This window comes from Solanum stenotomum, chromosome 5, assembly GCF_019186545.1.
Source record: "Solanum stenotomum isolate F172 chromosome 5, ASM1918654v1, whole genome shotgun sequence".
Classification (NCBI taxonomy): Eukaryota; Viridiplantae; Streptophyta; class Magnoliopsida; order Solanales; family Solanaceae; genus Solanum; species Solanum stenotomum.
This window is the reverse complement of record NC_064286.1, coordinates 60,597,792-60,612,045: the sequence shown is the minus strand read 5'-3', so window position 1 is coordinate 60,612,045 and position 14,254 is coordinate 60,597,792. Positions and strand designations below refer to the sequence as shown.

The following is a 14,254-nucleotide window of genomic DNA, read 5'->3' as shown; positions in this document are numbered from 1 at the left end:
TCAATTCAATCAAATATTGACAAGTCATTGCCCACAAGAAAGACAACAAGGTAAACTAAAAGAACAAATACTACTTGCCAAAATACTTTTTCTTTTTAAAAAGATAATTTTCGTTTTAATTTATACGACACATTTTAACTTTTAACATTCAAATGAGTTTATCGTTGATAGTAAATTTTTTATAGATATTTTGAATTATCAATTATTGTGACTTATAATACTTTTTACGTAATTTACAAATATATGAATTTTATTTCAAAAAAATTAAAAATTTCATACCTAAATGTTTTATTCAATTTAAATCTTAAAAAACAAAAAATATTGCACAAATGGAATACAGAACGATTTGGCTACTAGACAAGTTGCTTTTGCACTTTGTAAAAACAGAACAAATATTCCACTGCACTTTTTGTAACAGCAATAACATGAAACAAAACACACAAAACAATAAAAGACTGTTCGATGCATTAAGTTTTTATTTTTTCGTAAAATATTATAAACTATAAGCAATAATACAATTATATACAGAAGTAGTCCACCAAATGAGCAACTCAATTATGGAGATTACAATCCAAAGTAGTAATTTTAATAATAAAATCACCATTACTCAAATTGACATTTTTAAAGTTGGAAAAAAAAAGTACAAAGAGTAACATACAAAAAGAAAATTTGTACTAGTAACCTATTAATATTGCCTCTATATTTTACTATATACTATATACTCCAAACATAGTTTTACATTAAAAAAACTACTATGCTTAAAAGCTCACAAATTTCTCATTGATGTGTTGCATTCACATTGAAGCTCGACCGATTTTGAATTTGCGCATTAAAGGCGAAGGTGACACTCTGAATAGAATTTCTTCATTTCCACGAACTCGAACTCGAGATTTTATTTCAGATCTCCACACAGCATCCTGATTGTACAAATCCTGAAAATTCATCAGGAACATTTATCTTTGTCAATTTACTGTTTTGTCCTTTTTTGTTGTTTTCTACGAAAAAGAACCCATGCGGGGCACCTTGATAGGCCGACCCGGTAACCAAGGTCCGATCACCAAGATCCACACCACATGCTCCGACTTTAACATTCGGGTCGGATTCTGCCCAACAAGTTAAATTTCCATTTTTGCCCACCCCTACACATGCCCTAGGACACTGGCTCGACCTCCATGCATCCTCAACTCGTCTCCACTGACCCGTGCTGAGTTCGTATAACTCAGCACTACTTTTAAATCGGCCTTGGTTTTCCGTGTCGTAACCACTTACGACACAGAAATTCGAGCCGATTATTACCCCTTCACACTCATCTCGCTCCTCACTCATCCTAGGCAACTCCGTCCACTCGTTGGACGAAATATCAAAAACCCAAGCGGAACTCAGCGCGTTCTTACTCTCATCGTGACCGCCGGCGATGAAAACCTTACCTCCGGCAGCTCCCATAGCGAAAAACGACCGAGCTTCCGGCATATCCTTACACTGATTCCATCTCCGAGTCATGAAATCGTAAACAAACACGTCCTTAATTGGATCCCAACTCACCGGATTCCATCCACCCATAACAATTAGCTTTCCTTCAGTAGTTGCAATTTGACAAAACATCGGTAACCCATCAGGGTATTTAGGAATCGGGTCAACCCGATCCCAAATCCCGGATACTAAATCGAAAACTGAGATCGCGTACCTGGGTTGTCCGGTGGGTTTGGATTCAACCGGAGAAGGTAAAGCTTGTACTAAACAAGCAGCTTTATGGGTAAAACCCGTTTGTTTCCGATGGTAATAGAAAGCTTTGCTTTGAAGAATTCTACACCATCTTCGGCAAACACGAGATGCAACTCCATGAGTTGAGTAGTGTAACCGGGTCAAACACTCGAGGGCAATGTCCTCGGGAAGACCCGGTACTAATTCAGTGAATTCATTTTGATTCATTTTGTTATTTTTTGAAATTTTTGTTCTAATTGAAGAAGATAAAGTGATGCAGAAATTTGGGGATTTTACGTTGCTATTTATAGTGAGAGAAAAAATATGAGAAAAGGACGATCACATGATATCTTACAGTTGATGCAGTGAGATTATTACACGTGGCAATTATCGATAAGATCTTTGATACTGACATAAATATAAAATGGGCGCATCCACAGGATAAAAAAAATCCATTTGATGTTCATCGATATTAGCCACACAATATATTATTATCCTTAGACTTGTTAGTATATTTAATTTAGCATAACGCTAATATTCAGGGATGGCAATGAAGCGAGATTAGTGGAGTGAGTTTAAGGTTATGCGGGTTTAAAGTTGTGCGAGACAGATTGAATAGATTTTATTAAAAACTAATGTGGGACGTAGCAGGTTACGAGTATATGCGATTTTATGTGGGTTCAAACTTAATTTTAACTTTTTATATGTTATACGAGTGGTGGAGTATTTATTAAGATAATTTAGTTGAAGCTACTAAATATTTAAGATAGTAAATGAAAATGATCCAATAAAAAATAATATAATTTCTTACATGTTTCTCAATTGACCTTTAAAAAGTAAATTTCTAAGTCGTTATCTATTAAATTAATACAACTTAATGAAAAAATGAATTTTATTTTTAGTATCAAATAGAAAAAGAAAATATTAAAAAAAAACTGCGGGGCGAGTTCATTCGTGGCGGGTCTATGTGGGCGGGTTGAAAACGAAAAAAAATGTTATGCGGAACATACGGAGCGGACTAATAATTTTATGGAATAAGCTAAATTCATCTCACACCGCCTCATTGCCATCCCTACTAACATATCTAATAATGATGCGTCTCAAATAGGAATGTTCATAACTACTCGATAAAAAATGAATAAACAAATCAAAATCGAATAGAATTGTGTTTGGGAAAGGAGAAAATTGAACCATATCAAACTCAATTTAAATTGGTTTTTGACATAACGATTAGAAAACTATCGTTATATAATATCCTTTAGTGAGAAAAATATTAAACAGTATATTAGAAATTGTTATATATTTGTCAAACCTAAATATTTATGATTACATTTAGATAATTCAAATTGTTCAATGTTATTTATTGTGTTGCTCCAAATTTGTTGATGTTCAGACATAGACAATTTAATTATTTTGTGATTTTTTCAAAAATGGTATAATTTGTTTATATTTTTAAATCTTTTGTAAGTAAAAGTAAATATATTATACATATCAAGAAAATTAAATAGAATCATTAGTAGGGTAATAGAGCCTAACATAATAGTTAGACTAGGATTTTGGAGGTAAAAAGATTATGGATCATTTAAATTTTGATTGAGATAAAAGTTCCAAAAAAATAACAATACAATGATATTTGACTGAAAATAAATTTTAAAAGACTAAAAATATGTATTTAATTGATTATAAAATTAAATATATTTAATCAAATATTATTAGAATCAAATCAGAATTTATCAATAAACTGAAGGATTGAGAGTGTGACGGTCTCCCTAAAGAAAACTATGATATAAGAGGAAGCAAAATAAGTTTTTGGTTTAATATATAGTCATTCTCTTTTAACTTGCCAGGATATTTTATTTTAATATTTAAATCAAATTTCATTCTAATTAATATTAACTTCTAATAAAATATTTTAGCGAGACATTCTTTAATCATATAAAAATATACTATTTTTTTTAATTATGTTAATGGTCATTGTGAATCATGCAAGAAGAGGACATATGACTATTATGATGAGGTTTTGTTTTAATTATTTCGCATCTGGTATTTGATAACTACATTTGAGTTTGACTAGATCTGAATTCACGTGGATAAATTTTATATTGAGGATAAAATATTTTCTAACAAAAGTGATTCTGTATCAAAATGATTTAAATTAACCCGAGACCTTTAATTAAGAATTAAAAAGTATGATATTATGATTGAGGTTGAGTCTCTATATATATATATATATTAACATAATTAACATAACCTATATGTATCTAGAAGAATATATAATAGAGAAAATACATTTTGTCAATACATACAAAAGAAAGAAGAAAAAAAAATAGAAAGGACACTTGCACAAGTAAAAAAAAAAAAGGAGAAATTGAAAGACTATTTGGAGAAAAAAGACTAGTGGTGTTATTTTTTTATTAGCAAAAAGTAGGCTCCATTATTTTTGTAAAGAATTTCAAATCAAATTAAAAGATACTATTCAATTAATCAACTATCTAAACTTTATTAATTTGATATCTTATCTTGAATTTCCTTCCTTGTCCGAATTGGAAATTCAATTCCTTCGATTTGAATTATTCGAAGAATGCAATATACAAAAAACTATATGATCTAATTCTAACCGTCTACATTTAATTTTTATTTTTTAAAAATTATCTGCCACGTGGCAGATAAACTTTGTATTTATTAACTCAAATTCATTCATACTTCCTAGTCAACACCTCTTTATCCCCAAGAGAATCTATGGGCCACATGGGTTCCACTTTGTCTCTAAGATAAAGAAGCTCATCATTGAGGTATGTAGCGGGATGAATATATTTTATTTTTTATTTAAATTTTAAAAATAAAAAAATTATGATAGAAATATATTCCTTGTTGAATGAGATACTATTCAAAAATGATTATTCATGTATGTAATTGAAAAATAACAATAGATTCAAAGTTCATTGAAAAATAGTTAGATTTTAGTATTTATGATATTGTCATTATATTTATTTTTAAAAAAGTTCAAAATTTATGATATTGTCATGAATTTCAATATCTATGGACATTAACTTGTTTAAATTCAAAGTTCATGTGATTATCATAATATTTTTACATTAAAAAGTGATTACATTTTTATAAATTCTCAAATATCAATGAAATTATATCTGATATAAGCTTAAATTAATCAATCTAGTAAATTCCGTACTTAGTAAAAGGGGCCCTTAAAATTAGCAAAAAAAAAAATGGTGTGTGATTGGATACAATGTATGTGTAGCTTGATTTTTTGAAGGTGGCTTGACAAATTAATATTATCAAAAGGGAGATATAGTGTTCCATGTTGTGCGATTGTTTATATTAATCTCTTTTTTTTTTATTAAAAAAAGAACGAACCTATCCACACAAAGAATCAATGAATGGTTTCCCTATTTTCATGTTATATGTTTGAGAAAATGATCAAATGCCCCATTAAGCTATGATCGAATTTTTAATTATACACCTATTTTTTACGGGAGTCCTATCACCTCTCTATACTGTTTAAAATTGAGATTTTTACCCCCTTAAAAAGTGACAACTACATTTATATTGACAGGTGATGTGCACGCGTTTGACAGCTGGAAATAGGGGTGTTCATGATTTGGATAAAAACCGATCCAAACCAAAAAATCAAACCAAATCGATTTAATTTGAGTTTTGGTTTGGTTTGGTTTTAGATTGTTAAGAACCGATAGTATTTGGTTTGGTTATGGTTTTGTTCGAAAAAAATCGAAGAAATAATCGAACCGAACCAACAAGTTATATACATAAAGTTTATTATTATACATACATAATATATTATATTCATAAACAATTTTAAAGATTTTATATATGTTTCATCAAAATTTATCTATAATTTACTTTTGAAAGAAAAAATGTCCAATGTGAGAACATTTTTCTTATTGATTTCATGTATATGAGTGTCTATGAAAATTATTTGTGGGACTGAAAATGTCATTGTCTCTTTCTTCTATTCCAAAATAGTGAATTTTGAAGTTTTATTCGGTAAATTCAATGATCGAAAGTTCTGTAATGCCAGTCATTCTATTTATTTTTTTGTTTGAATGAATTGTTGTCACTTTTTTCACGTTTTGAATGAATTGTTTCATTTATTTTTATGTATGGTTAATAACCGAATAACCGAACCAAACCAAAACCGAAAACAACCAAACCGATAAATGTATATTATATTTGGGACTCTCGTGAAGAATGAGTGTGTAGTTGAGAATCCGGTCATAGCTTAAGGGGGCATTTGACCATTTTCTATTATATGTTTATAATATTTGTTCCACAATTTGACAATACCACTAGTTAAATCTACAGGTTTTGTTGATTTATTCTAACGTTGATTGACAAAGTTATTTGATATCTATCACTTTAACAAAAGCTTCTGGAAACATTAGCATGTTTTTTTAAAAAAGAAAAATTATAACAATAGACTTATAGTCAACAATCATATCTTTTGTTTAATAAAATGGTATCTTACCTATGCTTGGATTTATCTTGAATTATTTGGATGTGATGTTAGGAGGAACCCACTTATTTACAAACTTACAACCATATATCATAAAATTATATTTATTGCTTTTACTTTTTAATTAAAATATTAGGGCCATTTGTTTGGCAAAAAGACACATTTCTCCTTCTTTTATTTTTGCGTAGGGAATCTAAAGTGTCCAAGGTTTGCAAAATCAGAATTAAGGAGGGTAAAAAACAGAACAAAAAAAAATTATTTGAAACTCCAAGTTTTTTTGGATAGATACTAGACAAGTTGCATTGAGAATTAAGGAAGAAAACATTATAATTAATTTGTTTGAAACTATTATTGAGATAAACATGTGGTTATCTATTTGTTAGTAATTTAAGTTTAAATTTTGAATTAGTTTGAATAAGTCAACTGATCTTTTAGATAAGATTAAGTTGTTAGATTAGTAGCTTAAAGCTAGTTGAGTTAGTTCCTTTAAGTTAGTCAAATTAGTTGCATTTACTTGTATTTAAGCAGATGTAAGCAATGAATAAAATCATTCAAGTTTTCTTTCAATTCTCAATCTCTTTATGGTATCAGAGCCTCTCTAAACTCTCACGAGTCTGATCCAATTTTTTTTTACTAAGCTATACTATGTGTCAACCTGCTACCACCGGCAACAATGGCACTACAGGCCTTCCTATCCCTCAATTGATACAATTTAATCCCGCTGCCCAATTACCTATCAAACTGCAAGGTAATCTTAACTTTGCAACATGGAAAGCACAATTGGTGATGCTGCTCAACGGACACAAACTCATTGGGCACCTCACTGGAGCAAAACCTGCTCCGCCATCCACCATCACTCAAAATAATACCACTATCGAAAATCCTGAATTTGAAATGTGGTTCTGCCAGGATCAACTGATTCAACAGGCAATGATGGCATCAGTCGATCCTACCATTGCTCCCACGGTTGCAACGGCTTCCTCGGCTAAACTGGCCTGGGAACTCCTTCATACGGCGTATGCCAACAGGAGTCACACTCGCATCTTCAGCCTGCGAGATCAGTTGCAAAATTTGAAAAAGGCCAACAGGTCTGTTGCTAATTACTTACAAGAAATTAGATCAATTGCTGATGCTCTCAAAGTAGCTGGTTCACCAGTAGCTGATGAAGAACTCGCTGTCAAGATCTTGAGTGGCTTGGGTCCTGAGTATCGTGAGATCTCTGCCGCCATAAGAGCACGAGATACAGCCTTAAGCTTTGAGGAACTATTCCACAAACTCACGGACCAGGAGCTCTTCCTGAAACACCAAGATCTTGAAAAATCGTCCTCAACCATCACTGCTGCAGTTGCACAAAGGACCAACTTTCAGCCTCAACAATACAAGAACAATCGTCGCTTCTCCAACCAATCGTGGAAATCATCATGCCAACGACAAGAGTCCACTGACAACCCACAAAGTGGCAGACAACCAAGACAAGCTGTGAAATGTCAATTGTGCCAAAAGATTGGTCACACAGCTGATGTGTGTCGCTCAAAGTCACATAATCACTTTGAAGCAAAGGTTAATTTTGTGTCGAATCATCACCCAGATGCAAATCCTTGGATCCTTGATTCTGGAGCAACACATCATGTAACGACAGATTCGGACAATCTTGAAGAATACACTGGCAATGAAAAAGTGTCCATGGGTGACGGTAAAACTATTCCCATTACTCATACTGGTTTAACTCAAATAAAAGCTTCTAATGCTAATTTCATGCTTTCTGACACTCTTTGTGCTCCTTCTATAAAAAAGAATCTCATTTCAGTTGCCAAGTTTTGTAGTGACAATCTAACCTCTGTTGAATTTTTTCCATACTCTTTTCATGTGAAGGACCTCAAAACTCGGAGACTACTGGTACGAGGCCGGAACAAAAATGGACTCTATGAGTGGCCACATATGCGTCATAATCTTCCCTCCATCAATTTCACCTCCATCAAAGTCTCTCGACAACTGTGGCATCGTCGCCTTGGTCATCCTCATTTGAAAATTCTAGATTTTGTCCTAAATAAATTTTCACTTCCTACTTCTAGCAAAGAAAAGTTTGAGTTTTGTAATTCTTGTTCATCCAATAAAGCTCATCGTTTGCCATTTCAACAACTCACTTTTAATAGCAATGCTCCATTACAAACTTTATTCACTGATTTATGGGGTCCATCACCCGTTTTATCCATTGATAAAAAGTTGTATTACTGCATCTTTGTTGATCACTACACCAAATGTATTTGGTTGTATACAATAAAAAATAAAAGTGAAGTTGCCACTATTTTTGAAAATTTTCATCCTTTGGTGGAAAAATTTTTCAAACACAAAATTGCCTCTGTTTATACAGATGGCGGGGGTGAATACATGGGTCTTAAACACTACCTACAACAAAAGGGCATTGAGCATTTAATTTCACCACCTTACACTCCTTAACGAGTCGCCATAGCTGAACGACGACATCGTCACATTGTCGAAACAACAAGAACTCTTCTCAATGAAGCCTCACTTCCACCTGAATTGTGGTCCTTTGCCTGTCACCATGCAGTCTATCTAATAAATAGACTTCCTGTTCCTGGTCTAAATAATGAGTCTCCTTATCAAAAATTATTTGGCAAAACCCCAAAATACTCTTCACTAAAAATTTTTGGTTGTCTCTGTTATCCATGGCTCAAACCATATACTCAAAATAAATTTCAACCAAGATCCACGCCTTGTGTATATTTAGGAGTTTCAATTGTTCATCATGCACACCTATGTTTTGATCCAGTAAATTCAAAGGTATTTGTTAGTCGTGATGTACAATTTTTTGAAACTATTTTTCCTTTTACCACCATGTTCTCACAGTTAAAAAATAAATTTTCCAAGATAAACTGGGAAATAATAGAATCCCATTCAGAAAAGACTTCAAAAAATCAACTGACTTTGGACTCCAACCTTGTTCCAACTCTTCTGCCACCTATCCCTATCTCCTTATCAATCCCATCTCCTTCTAGTTATCCACAAGATTTGAACTCATCCTCAAATAATCAAGAGTCCATGATGGAAGGCCAACTACCAGCAGATCTCCATCAATCAGGTATTTTCCCCATCTCTTCCTCTTCTTCTCGGCTATATAATAATCTTGCAGATGCCACTTCTACTCCATCACTCACTCATAATCACCCTTCAGAAATATCAAACCAGCATCCACAAAATCCTCCTCCCACCATGAACACATCATCTGGTGTGATCACAAGGTCCAAAAATAACATTTTCAAACCAACACAACGATTCGCCTTCTTGGCTCATCTCTCCCCCACTCCAAACACCTTTAAACAAGCTGTTAAGCACAACGAATGGAAGAAAGCCATGGATTTAGAATATGAAGCACTAATGAGAAACCAAACTTGGGAGTTAGTTCCTCGGGAGCCGACGAAAAATATTGTTGACTGTAAATGGTTGTTTCGCATTAAACGAAAAGCTGATGGTTCTATTGATAGGTATAAGGCGCGCTTAGTGGCAAAAGGTTTTACACAATGTCCGGGATTGGACTTTCATGAAACCTTTAGTCCAGTGGTTAAACCAACCACCATTAGAATTGTTCTGTCCATTGCTGTCCAAAATAACTGGCAGGTTCACCAACTTGACGTGAACAATGCATTTTTACAGGGTAACTTACAGGAGGAGGTACTCATGGCTCAGCCCAAAGCCTATGTTAATTCTGATTTTCCAGATCATGTATGCAGCCTTAAAAAGGCCATTTATGGCCTAAAACAAGCCCCGCGTGCCTGGTATGAAGCCCTCACGGCTTATTTGAATACTATTGGATTTGTTAAGTCCGAATCAGATGCCTCACTGTTCATTTTTAAATCCCTGGCTGTTACTGTTTACATTTTAGTATATGTGGATGATATTCTCATTACTGGGAACCATCCAAACTTAGTTGCGCAGGTCATCAACTCTTTGGCTAGCAGGTTCTCACTAAAGAATCTTGGTGAACTTAATTATTTTTTGGGAATAGAAGTTAAGCGTGTTCCAAATGGGATCATCTTATCTCAATCTCGATATATTCTTGAGATTCTATCTGATGTGGATATGACAGACTGCAAAGGGGTTGCCACACCGATGTGCTCCAGCTCGCTACCTAAAGCAGATGATGGTTCACCCCCTGCCGATGCAACCCTTTATCGACGCACTCTGGGTAAGCTGCAATACTTATCATTCACGCGTCCTGACATCTCATTTGCAGTAAACAAATTATCCCAATTTATGCATTCTCCAAGTCTGGAACATTGGAAGGCTGTAAAAAGGGTCCTGCGCTACCTCAAGTCAACAACAACATCGTGCTTGGAAATTCGTCATCATGTTGATAGGAATTTGTATATGTATGCTGATGCTGACTGGGCAGGTGATCCCAGCGATAGAATCTCAACATCGGGTCATATGCTCTTCTTGGGACAAAATCCCATATCTTGGTCCTCCAGGAAGCAACAATCAGTTGCTCGATCATCCACAGAAGTTGAATACAAATCGGTCGCCAATGCACTCGCGGAGGTTACATGGGTCCAAAACCTCTTGGATGAACTGAGGTACCATATATCAAACACGCCAAGTATTTTTTGTGACAACATTGGCGTATCATATCTTAGCAAGAATCCAGTTTTTCACACTAAGATGAAACACATTGCGGTAGACTTCCATTATCTTCGCAACAGTGTGAACTCCGGCAAAGTGACTGTCAGATATCTTCCTTCCATGGATCAAGTAGCAGACACTCTAACCAAGCCGCTGCCCAAACCTGCCTTTCTTCGATGTCTAGCCAAGTTAGGTGTTGTTGCACCACACCTAACTTGAGGGGGGTGTATTGAGATAAACATGTGGTTATCTATTTGTTAGTAATTTAAGTTTAAATTTTGAATTAGTTTGAATAAGTCAACTGATCTTTTAGATAAGATTAAGTTGTTAGATTAGTAGCTTAAAGCTAGTTGAGTTAGTTCCTTTAAGTTTGTCAAATTAGTTGCATTTACTTGTATTTAAGCAGATGTAAGCAATGAATAAAATCATTCAAGTTTTCTTTCAATTCTCAATCTCTTTAACTATATGTTATAATTTGGACAAACACTAGACAACTTGCAATGAGAAAAAGTATTGCAACTTGTATACAGAATCATTAAGGTCAATTTCCTGTTGGAACATTATAATTTTTGTCTATCTCTATTATGTGTTAGTAGTATATATACTTATATCATATAATTATAGCAAAAATCTCGTACACAATACGTGATATTGTGAAAATATCGACAGACTAATATTATTTATCATATAATAAGTGGTAGAAGTACGAGTATCTAGACTAGAAACACTCATTAGTGAGTTATTATAAAAAAAGGATAAATGATAGGTGAAATTTTTCTAAGATATAAGTTTTCTTTTTATAAACATTAAATCAATATGAAATACAATTTAGGAAATTTACTTTCCTATTTCTATAAGAAAAACACCCTAAAAATTTGATTGCTTGATATTCCTTCGTCTTATATTAATTGATCACTTTTTTTACAAGCATATTAAGAAATCATAAATAAGAGAGTAATTTTACCAATTCACCATTTTAAGAACTTCTTTGGAACTTTACAAACATGTGTGAACACTTTCAAAAAGAATAAATTGCAAAAGTAATACTCCCTCTGTCCCTAATTACTTGTCTACTTTTCCTTTATTAGCTGTCCCTAATTACTTGTCCATTTTGACAAATCAAGAAAGGACAAATTCTTTTTTCCTATTGTAACCTCAATTAATTAATTACTTTGAAAAATGTATAACTTCTTGAAAATCTTAGGTTTTTAATTCATCTACTTCATAATTAATAGGGGTAAAATGGTAAACTCACTATGTCAATTATTGTTTTCTTAATAGGTGTGTCAATTCAAAAATGGACAAGTAATTAGGAATAGAGAGAATATGAGAAAAAATCAATTAATATATTTTTAATTTAATAATTAAAGTAATCAACTAATATAAATAATTATTTTTAATATAACGATCAACTAATATGGTAACGATGGAATATTTTATTTCACCGAATAGTCTATTACAGTAAAGCCTCTTTATATTGGAGAATTAGTTAAGTCTCTAATGATGGAACCCCATGTGCTACTTAATTTTTTAAAATATAAATATCTGTCTTTAGTTGATTTTTCCACAAGATAAGGCCACCACAATTTTAGTCCATATTTATTTTTTTAATACTATATCTTACATTCTTCTCCTTGTACTAATTTAAACTTTACTATTTAGTAAATCATTGTGGAATTTAAAAGATTTACTATGACATGAAATCTCAAGACGCACCTTCAATATTTAAAGATTATGAATTTTTTTATATTAATTTTAAATGAATAAATAATAATATATTAAATAGACATATATGGAGTGTGAATGAAAACACCAATATATTAAGTAGACATATATGGAGTGTGAATGAAAACACCTTTCCATCTTAATTATAAAGTGAGTTATATATATATATATATTAGATGTTTCAAACTTCACTATTACATTAAATATATTATTACATATTGAATTTGAACATAAGTTATTGAATTTCCATAAACTGATAACAAGTTCTACACTATAAAGCTCAATCATACTTAAAAGAAGAGTTTGATTCTGCGGGATCAACGCGTAGACCCCACATTGAGGAGAAGAAAGGATAAGACAATGACACGTTTGGTTGTAATGTGATTCACTGATTGGACTGAACAATGGCCAGTTGAGTTGCTTTGTCGTTAAATTTGGGATATGACTTGGAAAGTTGCTGGATTTTTGTACCCAAGTCAAGCACTCAACTAGTTTTTTAAAACTCTTTTTGAGTCTTCCAATACTATGTAATTCCATAAAGAGCGGCTCAAATATTCTCAATATATATCATATTAAAATAAACACTCAACTAGCTTTATAAAATTCTTTTGAGTTATTCAATATTATGTAGTTTCAAGCATCGTTGATCTATTTACTCGACAATTCATTTGGTGACTATGATTAATACAAAGAGTGTCTCAAATATTCTCAATGTATATCAGATTAAGTTAAGCAATACTCAACTAGTATAGTTTTTAGAAACTCTTTTGAGTTATTCAATATTAAGTAGTATCATGTCTGGATCGTTGATCTATTACTTGACAATTCATTTGGTTACTATAATTATTATAAAGAGCGTCACATATATTCTCAATATATATCAGATTAAGTTAAGCAATACTTAACTAGTTTTAAAAAAAACTCCTTTGAGTTATTCAATATTAAGTAGTTTCATGTCTGGATCTAATCTATTTACTCTACAATTCATTTGATGATTATAAAAAGAGCCTCAAACACTCTGAATATATATCAGATTATAACTAATCTCTAAGTTTCAATCTTAAGTAATTTTAATTTATTTTAAAAAAAGCATCACTTGAAAGGATTGTGTCTATTAATTTCAAATTTGAAGATCTAAGTTTGAGACTTACAAATAGTGAGATGAGATTAGACAACAACGATTTAATAATATGGAACAATTACGATAAGGTACATTTTTTATATATATATGGAACAATTAGGATAAGGTACATACAATTTGGTCGAAAGTTGAATATTTTTTTTATAGATAATTTTAGAAACCTCTTTATGCTTCGTTTCGTAATATTAATTTCCCTTATAATTTACGATATTACACCTCTTTACTATAATCTAATTCACAAGCAGTAGTATTTGTTTGGATTCTATGTTGTTACATGCTGGTCCTTTTCAAAATTCTATATACTGTTTTTTTAATTAGTTGTCTTTTTTTTAAAAAAACCGCTTTGAAATATATTATTTGAGTCTACGATATATCGAAAATAACATCTCTATCTTCATGAGATAGAAATATAATAAGCTAAGATCAGCGTACACTCTATTCTTCTCATACCTCACATTGTAACTAAAATAGGAGTACTCTGAATATATTATTATTATTTATTCGCTTGAAATCTAAATCAATATGATTTTAAAATACGTCACTATTATTCAATTCTTAGG

At 32.1% G+C, this 14,254-nt stretch overlaps 1 protein-coding gene across 1 annotated transcript; it reads right to left on the bottom strand.

Annotated features, from left to right (window-relative positions):
• Nucleotides 1-463: 463 nt before the first annotated feature.
• Nucleotides 464-1,992, bottom strand: LOC125864927 (F-box/kelch-repeat protein At1g15670-like). The gene has a single exon (XM_049545051.1). It carries the CDS (start codon nucleotides 1,927-1,929, stop codon nucleotides 898-900), a length of 1,032 nt encoding a protein of 343 aa, XP_049401008.1. The 5' UTR covers nucleotides 1,930-1,992; the 3' UTR covers nucleotides 464-897.
• Between the last annotated feature and the right edge of the window lie 12,262 nt (nucleotides 1,993-14,254).